General features: G+C 32.1%; 1 protein-coding gene across 3 annotated transcripts in view; it reads left to right on the top strand.

Moving 5' to 3' along the window:
* The window catches only part of Ccser1 (coiled-coil serine rich protein 1), a 988,234-nt gene that overhangs the window by 368,626 nt on the left and 596,414 nt on the right, over positions 1-23,194 (top strand). For all 3 annotated transcript variants that reach the window (XM_048813620.1, XM_048813621.1, XM_015484557.2), the window contains exon 7: positions 536-619. In XM_048813620.1, coding sequence (XP_048669577.1) covers positions 536-619 — 84 coding nt within the window. The remainder of the gene's footprint in view (positions 1-535; positions 620-23,194) is intronic.

Raw genomic sequence — 23,194 nt, forward strand, 5'->3', positions numbered from 1 at the left:
GGGAAGGGTCAGGGTATGGATCCATTGTGTACATAGAGGCCATCACTGTGGGTAGCCTGCACAGTGAGAAGATTAAATGCCCAAAGATTTCCAGTGAGAGGGTCACATATCATGGGTGATGAGACTGCTTAATGGCCACAGATCTGAGAATTAATTTTTAATTAAAACAGGGGAACAAATTATAAAGTATCTCTTGGAGAGTATGATTATTTTTATTTCACTCACTATATATGCACAAAAATAAGAGGAAAGAATCAAGAATTACTCACTTCAGTCTGAAGCAACATAATGGACTAATGAGACAGATAGATAGATGGATGATTCTTATATACAATCATTATAACATAATAACATTATTGGATACATTAGCTTGTTTTTTTGTTAGAATATAATATTAAAAATATCATGCTATAGAGGAAATTTGAGTTTCACTATTCAGATGTAATTATCTCTCACTGTGTGAAGTTGACTTTCTTTATTAAGAGCAAAGTGAAAGAGCTAAGCTTATTATATTGTTTCTTTGATGTTTTTATAGGATATAATGAAAGATGAATGCTCTATGCTCAAGTTACAGCTGAAGGAGAGGGATGAACTTATTTCCCAACTTCAGGAAGAGCTGGTAAGTGACAACAATATTTAGCCAACAGAGTGTACTTTTGTTATAGACCCTTAATACTATTACTTATTTATAAATACTGTTAATGATTCAATCTGTTTATCAACTTTATAATTCTATAGTAATAAAAACTATAGGTCTTTGACAAGATGGAAATAGAAATATGTGTGAAAATTTATGTAATTCTAAAAATAGATCTTGAAACCAGGGTTAATCATTTCAGATTATCTATCAAAAATTTGAAGGCAAAGGCTATATTGTGTTTTGTAAAGTGCATGATATAACTTCTATGAAGCAAAGTACACGATAATACTGAAAACAAGATGTATTTTACTTTTTATTTTTCATAAAGTATGAAGTGTAGCTTTTTTATATATAATCCACAAATAAAGTAAAACACAAAATACATATAGTTCAAATTTTAGTTATTTTATATGGCATTATTAAAGAATATCAGGAAGGAATCATACCTTCACAACATTAAATATACTTGGTAGATAACAGGAAGTGCTGTGGCCAATAGTTTTCTAAGTATGCATTTTCAAATTATGGATGTGTGTAAACAGTAGTTTAAAATAAAATGTGAACACGCTGCATATACATAAAACTCATAGTACTATAAAACAAGAATTAAGAAGTGAGAAAGATTTTTTTCAAACTCATCAAGACCTCTCATAATGTGACTAAACTAAATGCTGTAAAACAAACTGATCCATTATCAAGATCAAAAACCAAATTGTAGCCAAAAATATTCTTTATGATTGTTTTATATTTTGGCTACATTGACAATGTCATGTTATGTAACTGTTAAATAAAATTAAATGATGAAGCAGACTTTCTGGAACAAGGCTTCCGAAAACTCCTAACATTAATGACATATGAGACCAATTTAGAGCATTTCTTATTACTGACTCTTGATGACAGTGTTTTTTACCAAAATTTGATCTTTATTTAGACTGTGCTCTGTGATTGGATTTATGGTGTTTATTGGTCTCCTGAACATATAATTGTGACTTTTAGAAGACCTATAAGCCATTACTGAAAACAGGAATAGTATTATAGACAAAAGGAATACATCTTACATTACTGAAAATAACCTTTTATAAATACATATGTAATGTGTATGATACAAAGTTTATATATTACATATTGAAAGCATTTTATATTGATACAGCCCTCTAGGAATATATTATAAAATCAAGCTTTATTTATGTAGCATACAAAAATATCTTTGAATTTAATGAATATCAAATATAGATGTTTTTGAAGATTGGAATTGTCAGTTTTAACATAGAAGAGTATTTATTCATTCACTTTGCCAGAGAGTGCTTATTTTGTATAATTAACTCAGAAAGAAGTATTCATTTTTCCTCTCAACATTAGTTGTGATCAGATTTAAAACATATGGTATATAAGAAATCAGACCTTCATTTGTTGAATGAAATGAAAAAGATAATGATTACTTCCAGAGCCAACACTACATAGCTATAATTAAAGTAATTCAATACCCCTCCCTCCAAAAAGTCTTATATTGGCTGACATACTAATATGAGGCATAAGTGTAAAATTATTATCTTCTTTTTCCTTTTCTTTAAACTCGAATTTCCCAAATTGGCTCCTTACTCTATAAAATTTCCCAGGTAGTAACCAAGGTACCATTTTAATTTTTGTACCATGTTATTTGCATAATCCTTTTGACTGTTTAATAAAGGAAAAATATTAACTTTTGAAAATATAGTTTGTTTTGTTAAATGATAATTGTTACTAAGTAGGAAAGTGTGTAAGTGATATTTACAAATTTAAGAGAAGAAACCTTAAAAAGCAAAAGGCTCAATAAAATATATGGGGGGGCAATCACATATAGTCCACCAGGATCCAAATAACTTCCAATCTTTGTAATAAATAACTTCTGACATTTTGTTAAGGTGGACATTACACTTTGTATTCACCCAAATTTGAAAATTCTAAACAATGTTAGGAGCCAGTTTAGCTGTTACTTATATTGCAGATTCATAATCTATAATAATTTAGAACTGGTTTCATTTTCTATTATTTGTCATGGGTTTCTTCTTTGATGACCCCTGCTATTATCATAAGCAATTTTATTTGCCCATACATGGTAACATAAATTTAGATTTAATTAAGCCAAGAAATATTTGCATTAGGTAATTAAGAAATGTTTTTAAAGTAATTATGGTTGCTTATTTAGCCTTACTTTTGACAGTTTGAAAGGTTGGCAAAAGTTAATCAGTGTTTGGGGCAAAAGACATCATTTTATATGCTTTTTTTTCAGTGATATATTTTTAGGACAGTGCTTCCCCAGCAAAAACACTATTGACACTTTGTTGTAAGTGGCTGTGCTGGGCATTGTAGGATATTTAACAGACTCTCCAACACTCTGCCCTAGATGCCAATATGCACCCTGCAGACATTGCCAAATATCCTCTGGGGCCAAAATTACCCCCAGTTGAGAAATATCACTTTAGCGGTACCAGGTTAAATTATAGTCCCTAAAAGAAATTGTGTTATAGGATAAAAATTTACCTGTACCCAGAGAAAAACAAGCCCTAGGGATGAGCCTTTCCTTGGGTTCTACTTTTTTAAAAAAATATGACAGCAGAATGCATTACAATTCTTACTACACATAGAGCACGATTTTTCATATCTCTGGTTGTATATGAAGTATATTTACACCAGTTCATGTCTTCATACCTGTACTTTGGATAATAATGATCATCACATTCCACCATCATTTATAACCTCATGCCCCCTTCCTTTCCCTCCAACCCTCTGCCCTATATAGAGTTCGTTTGTCTATTCCTCCCATGCTCCCTCTCCCTATGCCACTATGAATCAGCCTCCTTTTATCAAAGAAAACATTCAGCATTTGGTTTTTTGAGATTGGCTAACTTCACTTAGCATTATCTTCTCTAACTCCATCCATTTACCTGAAAATGCCATGATTTTATTCTCTTTTATTGCTGAGTAATATTCCATTGTGTACATATGCCACATTTTTAAAAATTCATTCATCTATTGAAGGGCATCTAAGTTGGTTCCACAATTTAGCTATTGTGAATTGTGCTGCTGTAAACATTGATGTGACTGTGTCCCTGTAGTATCCTGTTTTTAAGTCCTTTGAGTATAGATGAACGAGAGGGATGGCTGGGTCAAATGGTGGTTCCATTCTTAATTTTCCAAGAAATCTCCATACTGCTTTCCATATTGGCTGCAGCAATTTGCAGTCTCACAAGCAGTGTATGAGTGAGTGTACCTTTTTCCCCACATCCTAGCCAACACTTACTGTTGTTTGTATGCATAAGAGCTGCTATTCTGACTAGAATGAGATGAAATCTTAAGAGTGGTTTTGATTTGCATTTCTCTAATTGCTAGTGATGATGAACATTTTTTCATATATTTGTTTATTGATTGTATATCTTGTATATCATTTCCTGAGAAGTGTTTGTTCAGGTCCTTGATCCATTTATTGATTTTTTTTTTTTTTTGGTGCTTAGCTTTTTGAGTTCTTTATACACCCTAGAGATTATTGCTCTATCTGGTATGTGAGGGGGTAAAGATTTGCTCCCAGGGCACGGGCTCTCTATTCACCTCACAGATTATTTCTTTTGCTGAGAAGAAACCTTTTAGTTTGAGTCCATCCCATTTATTGATTCTTGATTTTAATTCTTGCACTATAGGAGTCTTATTAAGGAAGTTGGGGCCTAATCCTACATGATGGAGATTAAAGCCTACTTTTTCTTCTATTAGATGCAAGGTCTCTGGTTGTATTCCTAAGTCCTTGATCCATTTTAAGTTGAGTTTTGTGCATGGTGAGAGATAGAGGTTTAATTTCATTTTGTTGCATATGGATTTCCAGTTTTCCCAGCACCATTGTTGAAGAGGCTGTCTTTTCTCCAATGCATATTTTTGGCACCTTTGTCTAATATAATATAATATAATTTTAATTTTGTGGATTAGTCTCTGTCTCCTCTATTCTGTACCACTGGTCTACCAGTCTGATTTGGTGCCAATACCACGTTGTTTTTGTTACTAGTGCTCTGTAGTATAGTTTAAAGTCTGGTATAGTGATGCCACCTGCTTCACTCTTCCTGTTAAGGATTGCTTTAGCTATTCTGGAAAAATAAGAGTATTTTTCCAGATGAATTTACAATTGCCTTTTCTATTTCTATGAGGAATGTCATTGGAATTTTGATCAGAATTGCATTAAATCTCTATAGTGCTTTTGGAAATATGGTCATTTTGATAATATTAATCCATATTAATATTAATAATTAATATTAAACCCTACTCCTTGGGTTGTACTTTATGTAGGTATTTGCATATTGTTTTAGTTACTTGGGATGCTATACCAAATTATGTTAAATTGAGTAGCCTAAACAACAGAAAGTTAATTTTTCACAGTTCTGAATGTTGGAAGCCTGGGGTCTAGGTGCCAGCATGACTGTGTTCATGTGAGGATTCTCCTGGCTGACAGAAAGCCATCTTCTCACTGTGTGCTCACATGGCTTTTCTTTAGTACATGCACACAGAAAAAGAGAATGTGAAAGCAAGCCTTCTGTGTCTGTTTATATAATCCCATCACGAGGGTCCCATACTTACAGACCTTACCTACTTCCAAACATCTTCCAAAAGCCCCTTTTTCAAATATCATCACATTGTGTGTTAGGACTTCAATATATGAATGGGGGAAGGCACCATGCAGTCAATAGCACGTATTATTTATGTTCATTCATGCTTGTTTAATGTTAACAAGTAGAGTTGTGGCTAGAGAGTGCTATTATATTTCTTTTTCGAGCACTAAATACACATTTCAAAAATTATTATTCTTTTTCTGCTCTATGATTTCAGAATTATTACTTCAGCTCAACACTTCTTGTTTGCTAGGTTGGTAGATTTCACAAAGCACAAATATACTATAAACCTCAAAATAATAATTTGATCTTAAATTATATATTTACATTGTTTAGAGAAAGTATCCAAATTATTAGCTGCGTTTGTAACTTGAGTGTATTCTATAACCACACTTTCAATTTAGTCCTTTCAATTTTCTTTAAAAAGAAGACAACCAACAGTTTATATTCTTAGGAACAATTTCAAGAAGTCTAAATTATTATCTATGAACTTTTTTTATGTATCACTTAAACTTTGGTGAGCTTTATTGGTTTTCCACATATAAAAATAATAATTGAAATTATTTTATTTTGTCCAAAGGAATATTATATGTTTGATTATTGGAGTATCCTGGTATTATATACATGGTGGGGCATATAATTGAAGGAAACAAAAACCACAATCTGCAGCCAGTAGTTATGTCTTGTAAACAGGAAAGATGTGGCTCACAACACAGAACATGTACTCCCAACTCTGTTATAATAAAACATGATCTCCCCTGCAGTGCTATAAGGCATAGTGAAGGGTATTGCTAGTCTTATCTATGTGATATGGGGTATATAAATAGCATGTTTTCACGTTGATAGTGAAAACTTATGGCCTTATAACAAGAGGGAGATCCTTCATTTTCCCTTTCCTCACTTTCTCTTTTCACCTGCAAAGACATGAGTAGGTGAGCAGTTTGTAATCCAGGAGAATTGGCAACTGATCCCTGCCATCCTGGTGCCCAAATCTCAGACGTCCATACTTCAGAACTGTAAGAAATCGGAATCTGTTGTTTAAGTCACCCAGTCTATGGTGTTTGCACTAATTGGCCTGAGCCTTAGTACCCACACCATGTCTAAGCATCATCTTTACAGTTGTTGGTCCTTTTTTTCTTAATAGATGAGTTTTAGATTCTGGTGCTGCATATGTGCCATTTTTCAATGTTTTATCTAGGTATATGTGCCATGCAAAAATGGCACACACACAGCAGCAATAATTCAGTAATACAATCCATCCAAGTTTTCTTCAAATGATATAATTGTTTTTCTCCTGAAACTCAGTATCTTCATATTTGATATCCTCAATCTGTCTTTCCAATTCCTTTTACATTTTTCCCCTCAGTATTTATGGGTTTTATCTTTAGTTGAGATATTTCTTTTAACATTAAGTTAATTCTCAATGACTACACTTTCATAGTCTAAGATATATTCAAATTGAGAATTCTTTTTTTTATTTCCAGAAAATAATTTGAGACTTTAAATATACAATATTATTTATTAGTCACTTATCTTCATAGCATTTGTGTTTTACTTTACTTGACCTGTCCTTGTGTTTTTCTTGTTCTTCTTTCTTAGCGTCTTTGGTCCTCTTAAGATTCACTCTTTCTTTCTTTTACTTATTTATTCTTCCTGTTCATTCTCAGCACTCATTTGAAAATTTAATCCACAAATGGTCAAAGGCCTAAGGCACTCTTACCTCTGTTGCCTAGTGACAGTGAAGAAACTTGAAAGTCCTACGACTTCTTTTATAACACCATGAATTCTCTTCAGTTGTAAACATTAGAACACCTCCTGCCAATGTGGGGACTGCTCTGCAGGTTTTCTAAGCCAAAAATACTCTTTAGATACTCTTAGGACCAGAAATTTGGAAAAACATTACTCTTCCTTTCAAGGATAAATATTTAGTCATAAATCTTTCCTCAGAAATTTGGACTTCTTATCACCAACCCAGGATTCTTGGCTCTGTGCCCAGTGGCTCTGGTTAAGCCCAGAAGAGAACAAAGCTGTGAGCCTTCTCTTTCCTCCCAATGCTGATGAGGTCATACACTCTCCAAGTCTTGCCTGTACTCACCAGCCTTTGTTTCAGCTCAAAAGTAGTTAGTGTGACCTCGGAAGAGGATGATGTAGGGAACTGTATTCAGAAAACCCTGTTCTTTTGAGACTTTTTCTGCTCACATGTTTGAGTAAGCAAATTCAAACTAGTAACTGTTATTCAACCCCACTTCCTCTCCATCAGTGTAATTTTTAGAGTTCAGAGGGAGCATATTGTGCAAAGCCTAGATGCATGTGCCAAGTTTGACCAACTTACCTAGGTTTTGAGATTAAATAAGAAAGAGAGGAATGCACAGATTTCTTCTCTTTTCTTCTTTGTGGCTCTACTATTACTTGAAGAGAAAAATGAGGGCATGTACTGCATAAAAAATCACAATATAAATTTCTAGCTAACTTGAATCGCCTTGGACCAGATTAAGGTATTTTTCTCTCCGTGCCTTAGTTTCTTAAGCTTTCAAACAATATTATCTTGTGGCTTAGGGCATTTTGTGCTGCTTTAACAAAGTACCATAGACCATGTAATTTATAAAGAACAGAAATTTATTTCTCACAGATCTGGAGGCTGGGAAGCCCATAATTGAGGCACCAGTGGGGTAGGGCCTGACATTACTACTTCCAAAATGGCACTTTGAACTCTGAGTTCTGAGAGAAGGAATGCTATGTCTTTACATGTCAGAAATGCAGAAAAATGTGAATATAATGCCTAAAGCCCTCTTTACAGCAGCATTAATCCATTCCTAATTCTAATACCTCCTATTAGCCCTACTTCCAAACATTGTGACACTGAGGGATATATTCATACCATGACACCATAATATTAAAAATAGTGTGAGGCAAAATCAGATTTTTTTCAATTGCATATTGTATGGTAACATGATATAAAAACTATACGTAGATAGAAAGTCTAGAATAGTCAATAGTACTTATCTTTGGATAATGAGAATGTGTTTTATTATAACTTAGTAGTGTCTCACTTTTATTGACAAATACATATTACTTTTACACTCAGAAAAAAATCAGATCTCTTTGGAAAATAAATGAAGAACTTAGATGAGTTTAGTGGTTTTATTCCTGTGATCTGTGTGCATTGGGTGAAATGATGAAATCAGTGGGGTCTTGTGGATTTTCATGTCCCTATTCAGTGGACAAGAGTTGTCTTATTTTGTTGTTTTTTGCATACAGTTATAGTCTGTAAAAGTTTAGTTGATGAGAAGCCACAGAATAAAATCAAACAGACCAAATAACTGAACAAGATGATTGCTAAGAGCTACTCTGAATTATTAGAAGAGTAGGAAGTGAGATGAAAAGCCGAGACATACACCTCTATGAGAATTAATCAACATCATGTTGATTGGGGAGGATTTAGCTAATTGAGAGCATGGAACAGAACCAACATTTAGAATCAGGACTGGTAGGAAGGGTTTTTATGATAATTAAATAATATTTACATGTATATTTAAATATAAGCATTTATTTTCTTTGTAGGACATATTATTGAAAGTTGGAACTTTATTGAAAGTTGGAACTATAACTTTCCTACATAATACAAAGATAGTGGTGTTTTACTCATTTATTAACATACTTAATGCAAAGTTTAAGTTGAGCCCTAAAGTCTAAACATAATAACCAAACATAAGCATACTTAACCAGAATCAATTATAATACTGTAAGTTACTGAACATGTCTATATATATTTACTTTATTAAACTTAATGGTATGAAACAGAAATATTTCTCTCACTGATGAAAAGTTTTAGAGTTTTTCTCTGCTATACAGTGAAGGTCATTTTAAGGAATGCCATGTAATTTTATTGCTAACATGAAACTGAGGGACATTGTAAACATTATCTTCATGTGGCTAAAATAAATCCGAGATATTTGTCAAAAATATTGATGATGAAATATAGCCTTGTGTTTTGGGGAAATGGATATTTCTTATAAATTATTATTAACCTTGTAAGTGATTTCAGAAATCTTATAAGTCGTTTCACACTTTGCTTGAAAAGTGTGCCCCACATGATATCAAAAATTAAAGAAAGTGTACTTAGCTTTTTATTTATGGGTTTTGTCAAAATATTTTTTAAGTAAGTCAAAAGCAACTTACAGATGAAAGGAAATTCTAGTTAGTCTTTCATTGTGAGGAACAAAATTTAACTGTCCTAATTCGAGTCAGTGTGCCATGCTTTGAATTTATGATTTTGTTTTTCTAGTAATTTGATCGCCTGTTATTTATACTCTGTCAAAACGTTAAATGTATTTATATGGAAGTGCACATTGGCAACGGTGAATTTTAGGTAGTTTGTGATTCTAAACTATAATGAATTCTCCCACTCAGAGTCTTCCCTTTGGGCATTTTTATTCATTTTTCTAGCTGATCTGAGTAAAAAGCCTCAAGGACAGCTTTTTGCAATGTATTTCTTCCCAAAATATTTATTTCTGTTTAAAAGAAAAATCTAAATGAGTCTCCCCCAAATAAAATAAATTTTCTAAAAAACAAGTTTATTAGCTTTAAGAATACATGCAGATATAGCCTTTATTCAAGGAATAAAAATAAAACAAAACAAACCCCTTCTCATGTTTATCTTGATACCCTTCTGTTTACTAATATGACAATAGATATATGTATCAAGAGGTAGCGGGAAACCATCACTTTCCTTAAACACCATCTTTCTAAGTTAAGCAATGAGAGGGCGTGATGATTGTAGAGCATGAAAATCACTGACTAAAAGTTATTGGTACTATTATCAAGGACCAAAATTCTAAAACTATTAGTGACAAAATACTCCCCCCTGGAAAGATTTGCTGTGGATCTGAATTCTAATAAGTTATGATTTTTAAGTTTATACACAAACACAATTTCAATTATCACATTTTTCTTAGACATTTTTTAATAAAACATAAATTTTTTTAAAATAAAAGCTGACTAGGAGAACTTTTAGTCCTAGAGATGAAACATATGAAAAGATTCAAGTATAAATTTCCTTGAGAGAGTTGCGTTTATAACAGTACAGAACATTTCAGCTAGCTTTAAATAGACTTTGCATTCATATCCTTTGTGGTACTGAGTATCTCTGTACTCAACAATAGATTCAAAATAAGCAGTGAAAGCATAATTATGGGAATGAAGGAGTAGAATTTTAGTCACTAAATTTTATCATTTGATGCAACCATTTGGATTACTTATTTGAATTTAAGATTTAAAACAAAGGAATAAAGAGTGAACTGTGAAGTTCAGGTTTTTTAGGAAATTTCAATTCATACATTAAATACTTTACTGAATTTTAATACAATCTTAAAAACTTGACAGTTTTTCATTTTGAAGCATTAATTATGTATTTCAAAACTAATGCACACCAAAAAAAAAAAAACATAAATGTTACATCAGAGGCAAGATTTAGTGTTTGCCTCAATCTCTTACAGACTCTAGTCTTTTTAGACCAACATTATGTTTACAAAAATTTACTTGCTTTTGATAATTGTATATTTACAAACTTCAATAAAACAAAGTATTAGCTGCCTGCATCTATTTTCTGGCCCTTGTTAGTATAAATTCAATTTTATTACTATTATTTTATCATAATTTTTTTTTCTTATAAAAGAGGAAGTTGTTAAAATGCTCTTGTCCTGGTGCTCCATACAGTAGGTACATCGCCAAGTTGAGGATACTTTTCTTCTGGTAATGTAAAGATTGTCTCAAGAAAGCCAGGTAACATAAAAGAGGTTAAAAAGATTATATACCTTCTTGTATTATTAAACTTTTTTTGTTCTCATTCAAAGGAGATATTGAAAATTATATTCTTACTTGAGTGCAAGTAAACATATAAACAATCATTTTCTCGGGCCCTTTAAAACACCATTTAGTCTATTTGAATGTAAGCCAAGCTCTCAGCTCATTTGTTAACATTTGAATAGCAAAGCATGGGACTGCATAAAGGAGCTTGAGAATTGATGATTTTTTTGAAAAATTGAAGGCAATTGAAAAACCAAAAGTATACCATTATGTGTAATCAGGTTACTATGCATAATAAAAAAAAGAGTGAGCTAAAAATAAAAGACCCACAAAGAAATGCATATAGCTAAATAGCACTTTATCAAGATTCTGGAGAGAAGAGTAACTTTGATTTAGTTTAAAAATGTATTCAGAATTCAAATTGAATAAAATTGTACACCCTTGAAGCTTTAATAACAGAATAATTCCTACTTGATAAGAGAAACATTCTTTGTGCATGAAAATCATATCCTGAATTCATCTTAAAAGTAATTTCCCACTTGCTCTACATTCTATTATAATTTATGGTATTATTTCATGCCAGTCATTTTAAGATAGAATATTACAGCCCCATGGATGATTTACATAAGAACAGACAGCTGTAAGTACTTTCAAATCCTCTTTCTTTCTCATATTTAGGAAACATTAGGAACAGAAAAGAAATAGATTAGGTATACTTAAACATTATTAAAGTGTCAGGCTACTTTCCTTCTTTTTTCAGGAGAATTAATTGCATATATTCCAGAAAAGGCTTATCTCAGCAGTAATTACTCTCTACTCAGCTCTGCGAGACAGATGTAGAGTATGAATATGACACTATCCTATGATACATAATGGGGATTAGCTTCTAGTTCCTTTCGTATCCTAGTACCCTGATGAAGAACTGCCAAAAAGATATGATCTTTAATATTGCGCAGCATTTGCTGTACAACCCTACATATTTGTTTAAGTCTTTATCACAAAGTGTTGTCATATTGCAGTATGTCATGGATAAAGAGAAATAATTGTTGTATAATGTAAATTCCAGCAGAAGGTGTTTTACCTTTAACATGTAAATAGAGTTTAAAAAGGGGGATGCAACCAGACCATGAACAAAGTGGGTATGTTGCTGAAATTAATTTTTACATAGTTAAGTCACTGAATGTTTTGAAGATTGTTTCATTTATTCTGTTAGAGATGTCATACAATTTGCAAACTACTCTGTTTTAATTTTTTCTTTTTTCATACCAATTGACATCCTATGGCTTAGAGTAAAAATTTACCAAATTCAACTGTTTAAGTAGTCATCAAGACACAATGACAGCCAAAGATATAGAATTCAGGGGAAAATACAAATCATGTTCCTGAAATATTAGTGAAGTTAAAATGCAAAGGTGTACATATATATACACGTACACACACACACACACACAAATACGCACGTGTTTATAGAAGCAAATTTACAACAGATTGAAATATCTAAATAGCTTTTATTAGCCATTTATGAATCAGGCACAACTCTCAAATAAACATTTAGAAAAGACCCTCAGTGGGCATGGCAGAACATTGAGATAATATTTATAAAGTTGCTTAAGCAGGAACAAAGAAGTAGCATAAGCCAAAAAGTGGATTGGTTATCATCAGATTACTTCATGTTACTTTCCTTGTAAGGATTAAAGCAAAGGGACTTTCTTATTATGCTGACAGAACTTGGACTGTTTGGGAATTTGACTATCAATTTCTCTGAAGGTCAAATAAAAAAAACCCTCATTTTCAGTTTGGTATTGTGGAACTTTATACTGAGTGACTCCATTTTGGATTCCTTTAGTAGTAGATATGTACATGATGCTGTACTGCACAATAGATTACCTTTAAATATTTGAAAGCTAGTCTGAGCCAGACTTTGATTGGAGCAAGGATCAATAAGAAAAAGAAATGCAGTGGTCACTGTCTTTAAGAAGCCAACATTTAAATGAAGAAGACAGGCAGAAACAGATAATTTTAATAAGAATAGCTATTAATTACTAAGCACCTGCTTTTTGATAGATGTTCTCCTCAATTCATAGGTTGATTATTGTCTTTAATTTTTATAATCAAATTGAGAAGTATTATCACTCCCAATTTATCCATAATAAAACCAAAATTCATAGAAATTAAGCAATTTCTTCAACCTGCATAATAAGTGATGGGATTAGGATTTGAAGTAACTTTTGTCTGACTTCTTGAACAGGTTTGCTCACATTTCAAACATTGTTAAGTTACAAAGCTGTGAGATTTGTGCTGTAAAAGTGGATAACCCAATTTATTTTTGCTGCATATAAATACCATAATAAAAATAATGGCTATTGTTTATAGATTGCTTACCTAGTGCTTGGTAGTGATAATCAGAAGTGAGTGGTTAGGGCCACAAAACAGACTTATTTTGGAGGAATCACCTACAGTAACTACACCTTCAATAGCCTTCAATAGAAAGGGCATAGGATATTAAAAACTAATGTCATTTCTATTACCATGTCCTGTTTCATGGATACATCTTCCATCTGAGCTTTGAACACAGCAAATGCCGCCCATTTTTTAAAAGTGCTTGTAAAATCACAAATTGGTGTTATCAGAACAACAAAGAGAAAACAATTTAAATATAGAAGAAGGTACATTTTCTGTCTACACGTTGAGCATTAATAATTGAGACTATGGAATAAATTGACGAGAGAGGTTAACAGGAGAAGATGTATATAATGTATCGTGTGCACAAAGGCATCAAAGGAAAAAATGATGAACACCCTAAAACCTAATGAGATTCATATACTTTTTTCATAAGGAAGGAAAGAAGGTGGATGTAGGCAATTTAGGAAAGAGTAAGTGATTTGGGGAAAAGATGAATGGGCTATTGGATGAACAGAATATAGTTTACAACAAAGTTTGTGACTTAACTCTGATGTCTAATCTTTCTCTCCTGTGATAAGTGTTGTTCTTCCTTAATCATTGCTGTTTATTAAAACCCTTAGAAAGGGAATTGTGACAGATTGATTCCTTTGGGAAGTTTCATCCCTAGGCAGTTATGGAGAACTCACAGAAAACCTCTTCTTCAATCCACTGTTCCCCTAGTGCTCTCTGTTCAAAGTAATCAGTATATCAAAGGACCATATTTGAAGGTAGCGTTTCCTGAACTGCAGCTGAGAAAGCAAAAGTTTTTTAATGATACTGAATATCTTCTGTATCTGTATGGCAAATCAGATATATACATTCTTGCATATATCTATTTCATATCACCAATAAATCTATCATAGTCAACCAAATTTAAAAGGAGGAAAATATCAAAAGTGAGGAAAAGCACTATATCTAAACAAACATCACCAAGTGTCTGATATCTTCTTTTGATCAAATACTTGTTTAAACAAAACATGAATAAATGAGCTAGAAATGTATTTTCAGAAATAATTTCATTCCACTTCACAACTATTTGACTAAGCTATTTCTAGGACTATTTTAGTTTCTATAAGGGATGGATAGGAAGATTCAAAATGCAACCAGTGATGATTCCCACTCAGAAGCTGGGGCTTGTGTATTGTTCCTGTGGGTTCCCTTATCACACTCTACTGTGGTGTCACCTTTACTTAGTTTCTCTTTCATTGACAAGTTCCTTAATGATGGGTCCTTGTCATCCTTAAAGGCTCCGTATCTAGCAAAGTTGTAGGCATTAGTAAATATTCAAAGAAGTGAATGAAATTTATATCACAGATCTTGCTCTTACATTTGCTAAAAAACCTTTCAAGAATAAAGCAAGACAATGACATTATTATTAAATTGTATAATTTGGGAGATAAAACAATAGGAAAAAAACTGAAAGAAGGTGCAAGTTTTGCTGTATAATTTCCTTAAGAAGTTGTACAGAATAAACAAGCCAGGAATGTGAAAGTAGGGAACTTCAATGCCAATTGGCTGCCACCAAAAATAATGAAAAAGAACATGACAAAGGAAAGAAGAATTATGAAATGTTGCAAAGATCAGTAATCAAGAGAAATTATAGAAACAAAGAGAAAAGGAAAGATCAAATCAATCATAATCTAACATTCTAGAAATTGAAGAAAAGTTTTAAAGAAATATTAAGCAAAATAGTGGAAAATTTTCAAAAATTTAGGTAATAGGAATATCATCTGCTTCTCTTTGCTTCACAAGAAAAATCATTTGATTGAACAGGATTTGGAGGTACTCTTTAAAATATATTTTTGCAGATGAAATGATCTCTAGAGACAGTACTCAATTTATAATGGTTCAATTAATGATTTGGTTTTTGCTTTATGAATAACTGAACATATACTCTTCTGAACTATTTTTCACTTTCAGCATAATATTCAACGAATTACATGGTTTTCAACACTTTGTTATAAAACAGGGCTTGAGTTAGATGATTTTTACCCAGCTGTAGTTAATGTAAGTGATCTGTACATGCATGTTTGGTTAGGCTAAGCCAAGGTGTTGGTAGTTAAGTTGTACTAAGTGAATTTTTAATTTATGATATATTCAGTTTGGGGATGGGCATCTATAATGTGAACGAACAATTAGTAAGTAGCTTTGAGTAGGAAAGTAATGACATTGGAGAAAGAAGAACTGCACTAAAACTAGATGAATAAATAATAAAATGGAAGAGTAAAAGTAACTTTAAAATAGCAAACACAAAGGCTAAGAAATATATGAGGCAAATAAGGGTCCATATCAAGTGTCAATATTATGAAGGGTAATTTAATTATGTTTCACATTGCCCTCAGTTGTATTTTTTTTATAATTGTGAAAATTAAGGCTCAAAGATATGTATATACATGTAGATTCAACTATTTGCTATGGAGGAGTACAAATGCTTCACTTTACAGGTCTGTACTAAAATTATTTCCCACTATTTTAGGGTGCACAGACTTATGGATGAGAGGAACAAAGAAAATACAAATTGTGTCACATTGGTGATTAAGAGTATTTCTGAGCTATTGAAGCTCATACAACTTTGTTACCTTGGAATGAAAGATTCCTAATAGTCTTATAATTTTCCACATGCAGTAGTCAATTTTCCTTTTACTAAATTCCCAGTTCCTAGCACAATTTGCAGTTTTTGGTTTATTACACAGCCAGCCAGGATGAACTTGAAGGCTCCCAGGCTTCGAGGCTGCTATGATCAATCTTCCATTTCTTGCAATTGCATAACTTTTGTCATTTGTTCTTGGTCTGTGAACAATCTAGTTTGGTAGCAACACAAAATTGCTATTTAAAAATGATGTGAATTTTAATAATTACTACTGAGGAGTGAAATGTATCTAGCACCAACATAACAACATCTAATTCATGTGAACCCTCTGCTGTCCTTTTTCATGTTGGTCTTTAGTCATCCACAGTCTGTCTTTCAGTACTGTTCTCCACAACTGTGTATCTTGTCGGTTTTATTCTCGTTCACACTGTATTTTAAACAGGGAAATTAAGGGTTAGCATTATTAATGAACTTTCCCATAAGCTAACAAGTAGCAGGGGAATGACTGAGGGATGCTTTACGGGGCCCTATCCTAACTTTCCCCTAACTTCTCTTAAAACTGACAAAGAGATACCACATTAGAGAGCAGAGAGAGAGGCCAAATTAATTGAAAAGATATTTGTTAATTGATGTTTATTTCTTAGCAAATCTAACCTTTTTAATTTAAAATAATAGGGCGTATTCATAGCTCTCTATCATTTTGCACACAGGAATTTTAGGCTGTGTATCCTATCTTGTTATGACATGTCATTTAAGAAAACTTTATCATTTTAGTTTCCTGTGAATGAGAATGTATATGTTTTTTTCTTCCCCTGAATTTTGTCACAATGAGCACATTTATTTTAGGAAAAATAGATAAGCTGCTAGAAAGGTAACAATATTCCTTTTAAATGGCTCAAGATTGGCTAAACAATTTGTTTTAAGTTATCTCCAATATGTTGCAAAAGGCAGACACTTGGCAAGTTTAAAGCCATCCATCTGATGTAATTGAACTTAAGGTTAGAAGAATGCTTTATTTCATCCTTGAAACTTTACGAACACAACTGTCATATCAACAATAAATACTGCTTAAACAATGTTAACTATTTGCATTTTACAGTAGGGAGTATTTTTTTGATCAAAGTAATAATTGTAACTAAACATATAAAATTTATTTTTGACTATACTTTTAAAATCTCCTTAAAAATAAAAGTTATTTAGTAGCATAAGGGAAACAAAATTATCAATTATCCCACCATAACTCTTCTGGAAATATTTGGGTATTACCACCATCACTCTTTTTATGTGGTTGAAATAATAAGAATTATATATTTTATGCTCCACTTTTTCTTAATTAAATATCACATAGTATCTTAAATGTCTAATTATTTTCCTAAAATATATTCTTGGAAGTAAGATTCTCAGAATAAGCTTATTATTAAACGCAGGCCAGACATTCTTTTTCATAATCATCAAGTATTTCCTTTCCTTCCTAATTTGTTGGCATAATTTATTAACAATATCTTCTTTTCCAGTTATACATTAAAACAAGCCATTATTACATGGATCCTATTCATGAAACAATGAAATTTCAGTAACTCTATTTTTAAAGTTGTCTGTTCTTCTAGAAATGCCTAAAAATGAATCAATATTTTTAAAAATTTTGGTAAAGATACTCGGCTAGAACCCCACATGATAAGTATAGATATTTGATAATATAATCAAAACTGTTTCTTTTTTCTGAGCAACAGCATATGAGCAAAAAAATTTTAAGTGTCATGTTCTCTAATGTGTAAAAAGTGCTTCTTTAAAACTATGCAATGCAAGCATGTTAATTGCATTGAGTTGACCTTTTTCCTGTTTGATGACTCCTCACTTTTTATGTGTGCTAAACTATGGTTACTGAAATATATACCATGTTAGAGCTCTATGAAAAAAGACAGTGCTTTATGGAAGCATTTTATGTCTGTTACTACACAAATGATCATTATTTTTTTGATTCCTTTGATTCCAGAATCTTCAGAAATTGTCCATATTCTTATTTTACACAGAAATATTTATTATAACCTTTCATGAAAGAACACAGACAAGGCCAATATCTCTCACATTTCATAGATTTGACCTTTGAGCAGTCAATGGTGATTTTGTATAATCTTTAAACAAAGCATTACAGGACAAGGGAATTGCAACTTTATTCATAACATTTTTCCATAGATAAAATACTAAGCTCACTTTTGTAAAGAATGCATTTCCTGTGGAAAAATGGAATGACCCAAACCTACTGATAAAGTAAGCATTTTACCCTATTTATACTCAATGTTCAGAGAAGCAGGAGGATGTGCATTAATGTCATTTTAAAGGCAATGAATCTTTCATTACTCAGCACTTTCCCAGTTACCTCTCTCTAAAACAAGGACAGTATCAAGTCTCTTAAATTATGGGGACTATCAATAACCCTCTTATTATCCTATTTATTAGGTCTTTTTTCTGTAGAAATAAGAAAAAGCTTATACTAAGGTATTTGCACATCTCTATAATTGCATTTTGCAAATTCACTGTCAACCAGTCCCCAGTGCACAAAATACTATACTAAAAATCAGCAAATGTTTATTTGGTAAATAAATGAACATATTATTTTAACAGAAAAAATAAAACCCTAATTCCTCAATTAATTTAAACAAATAATTCCTTCAATGTGTTATTTATACAACTTGAAACTTTTTTTTTTTCACAGTAAAGGCAGTCTTCAGTAAGATCCCTATCAGTTCTCTCCCTTGGAAGTATCAAGCCCATTTCCCTTTTTAGTACTAAGAAGGTGATTATTAATGATCAAGGGAACCTCAAAGTGAATAAGTTACTTCTTGTCAATAATAACCATTTTAAGTCATTAGAATTTCATACACATTCCTAAGAATAATTTTAGTATTATTAGTACCTCAATAAACTGAATGAATAATTGATACCAATATAATATTGATTCTAGATTTTACTCAAATTAGCAGTTTCAATATAATCTTCCTTTTTCCTGCTAATATTCCTTGGCAAATTACAGAGCACAAAAAAAATTAAATGACTTCCATTCTAGGAGTGAATAAGAATGGATAGTTTTCAAGTGTCAATTACTGATATGAAAGAACTGTGTGTACATTAAATGCCATTTTTAAACTTCTTCTAATATAATATTTTAAAATATCTTGTTTTGTTTTTACAAACATGTTTTTTAGTATTCTAATTTTGCCTTTTTCCAAATTAGAGCAACCAATTACAGCTTCATATTTAAACTTAATGTAATCAATTTAGGTACATTTGCCACTTCTTGTTTAAATTGCCTTTTAAAGTGCACAGTATTTATTACCTTGGAGCCATGAGACAAACCTGCAAGACAGTAATCCCAATTCACTTATATGCCAAGAATTACTTTGAATTGGTACCTGGGATTTGCCCCATGAGCATATTTTATTTAAATATGGTTGTAGACATTTTCTTTTCTTTCTCTGTACATCATTGGTAGCATTTAGTGCTTTGTTAGTGGCACCTGGATTGTTCATTGAGGGTGACAGCTTAGAAAAACTGAATTTTCCCAGAGAGACATATCCAAGTAGACTATAGTATTAATTTTGCCAAGTTGAAACAGACCATACCAGGTAGTTTTACTTTTATGCAAGACATCCCAGAGACTTTTGCTGCAGTCTGGAGAGTCTCATGCCACTGTGAAATGTTTGTCGTATTACAGGCAACACAAGGTCTGGGATATAGTACATGTTTTCTAACTTCCTAGTGACTGCACTACACTAAATAAAGCCTAGAATGCAGTGATAGAGACACCACCATTTAAAACTAGTACCTTTGTATATAAATTAAGATTATTTCAGAATTTGGGGCATTGCATTCCTGTTGGGCCTTCTTTGCACATTCTGAGCTAGTGAGACATCTCATGTGACCTGGCATGAAGTTATTGGCATTTTATATATATGCAAATATTGTGGCACAGTTGGGTAGAAATTCTTAGGTAAAAATAATGTTGACAAGTGGGGTTTTTATGCACCCTTATTTGTGCCCTTTATTACCTTAAATTTCTGATATTGATGACTAGAAATATCAGAAGTTTGACCACAGAGGAGAAGTTTAGGTCAACCTAACCTTTGAATCTGTCATTCTGATGTATGAGTATTAGTCAAGTGTCAGAAACTGCATAGAGGATTATGTGTGTGGCTTAAAATGGATGAGCCAGGCGTGGGTTCTGCTCAGCATCCTCAATTCATAAGCCTTGCTCTGTGGGTCACTTTTCCTCCTCTGCACTCTCTACTCACTCTTGGTGTTCCTGAAAAATAACGAAGACACACAGATAAATTTCCAATTCTAAGGTTATGAATAGGAGAGGAAGTGAATTTACTATGAAAATATTATACTTATTTAATATGCTTCAAATGTGTCCCTAGAAGTCAGTGTGTTGGAAGCTTGATATCCAGTGCAACAGTAGTGAGATGAGACCTTTAAGAAGAGATCAGGCAGTGAGGGGTCTGTCCTAATGAATACATCAGTGTCATTATTGGAAGAGTAAATTTGTGTTAAAAGCATGTTTGGGCATCTTGCTCTTTCTCACATACTTTCTTGTCACATGATGCTTTATATTGTGTTATGAGGCTGCAATAAAGCCTTCAAGAAATATAGCCCTTTGATCTTGGATGGCCCACCCTCCTGGGCTGTAAGCCAAATAAACTTCTATTATAATTATAATTTATCTAGTCTGTGATATTCTGTTAGCTCAATGCAGAAGACACCTTGTTTTCTTCTAGGAAACTGCAGCATGGAGCAGCAGCCACAGCCCCACAATGGAATTATAAGGTATTGCTACAGAAGCCCTGACATGAACACAACCTAGACTGGTTGGGATTATTGGGATGTCAGTCTCAATATAACTTGCCTCTGACACACCTCACCAAGTGTTCATAGCCTACTTTTGACCCCAAGGAGAGGGACCTAAATGAGGTGAGGCCTAGAATATTACAACCAATAATCATGGCCACTTGTTCCTCATTATTCCCAAGAAGTAAGAAGAAACTACAGTGTAAAAACATATAGAGATGGAATTAGTAGTGACCAGAAGTGAAGCTGAAATAACTTTTCTTTGCTATTCATATTTTCTTGTTTTTTAAGGCTGTGACAAAAACCCTGAGGTGAGGTAATGTATAAAGAGATTTATTTAGCTCACAGTTTTGGAGGTTTAAGGAATAGTCTTGCTCTTTTATAATAATAATCTTCCAAGAAATAACTAAAGTCCCAGGAGAGAGTACCCCCAATGACCTAATAATCTCCTATTAGGCCAAACTCCTTATAAGTCCCAACAGTTCTTAACATTACCATAATTGGAAATAAGCTTCCAACATAGGTATGAACACTTGGGGAACAAACCCAAGTCCTACTGTAATAGAAATAAAACTTGACCAACCATGCCAGAGGCCACATTGAATTACCTTCTAGTATATCTATAGAAAATATAAAAATGGTTGTCATATGAAGTAGTGATCAAAACACATGAAGTCAAAGCTAATGGAAGAGCTATATTATAGAACAGCATCAAGTAATATAAAAATGATATGATATATTTTTATTTTCAATTTGTTATTTCTGGAATCTGTGCAACACTGTTATTTTTCTTTTATTCCAAATAATATTCATCTTTCTATAAAAATGACAAAAAATATGTTCACAGAAGCATGACTCCATACAGATTGATAAAAAGCACTTGAATCATCCATACTGAAGAATTGTATTTCCTCATTATTCTCTAAAAATTTTGTGTCTTTTGTTGTTTTTGAGATAGAATTATAGTCATGGCTTCCACATCATTGGGTGTGCAGCCCTCTATGAGTCCCTTCATCAATATAAAGGTGGTCAGAATATCCACTAATTTAGCATACTAGTATGAGTATAGCAAAATGTTTCGAAATGCTTAGTATAGTACCTGAATAAAAATAAATAATAACTGTTAGAAAAGCCTGTTTTTGAGGTTGCTAACTAAATAAGATAAAATCCATTTCAAAAAAAATCATGAAACTGCAGTATAAGATATTGAGACACTGAAATTGTTTAGAAGGAAGAACAGTGTTGGGACAAATATTTAGTTTTGTATATGCTAAAATTGATATATTCTTGGGACTTCTAAATGGACATAGCTACTAGATAGTTGGATTGTAAATGATAGGGTATCATTTTTAGTTCTCAGTGTCTCAGAAGTAGTTCTAATCATAAGTAAAAAATGAAATCATATAATGATAATTTAAGGGCAGCAGAATACAACAGCAGGCTCTAATCATAAGTAAAAAATGAAATCATATAATGATAATTTAAGGGCAGCAGAATACAACAGACACTAGTATGGCAATATGTAAAAAAGTGGATGTGGAACCGATGTGAATCTGCAATATGTATACGGGGTAAAAATGGGAGTTCATAATCTGCTTGAATCAAATGTATGAAATATGATATGTCAAGAACTTTGTAATGTTTTGAACAACTAATAATAATAAAAAAGAACATATATTTCAGGATAAATACCAGATAATAAATATATTTAACACTTACCTTTTAGAATTATTAAAGGAGTTGACAAATTATAAATGAAAATGTCTTATAAATCCAAGTTTATGGTAGATCATAAGTAAATACAATAAATGTGCAATAAAGAATGCTGATGATTTAAATGAGTCACTAATTTAAATAATTCAATGAGTAAAAGAAAAGACTAATATGTCTAGTCTATTAAAAATTTTTAAATTTTCTGTAAATTTTTATGGTAACAGAGTATATGTCTATGTAGGAAAATAAATAGTATAAACAAAGATATTTTAAAATTTAAGAATATGAGTAATTTTTCTAGCTACGGGGTCTTCATGGAATACTTTCATTATTGTAATGGAATTGAGGCATAAACTTTATTGCAATCATTTAAAAATATTTAAGTTGTACATTTTAATTCAGTAGTACAATAATTAAAATAAATTATCAAAGCATGTAAATTTACTGATCTATATTCTACTATTAAATATGTATTTGAGTTTACTTTATATAAACCACTGTTTATTTCTTCTATATGATTAACTTTTTTGA

The sequence above is a fragment of the Marmota marmota genome, unplaced genomic scaffold, assembly GCF_001458135.2.
Source record: "Marmota marmota marmota unplaced genomic scaffold, marMar, whole genome shotgun sequence".
Taxonomy (NCBI): domain Eukaryota; kingdom Metazoa; phylum Chordata; class Mammalia; order Rodentia; family Sciuridae; genus Marmota; species Marmota marmota.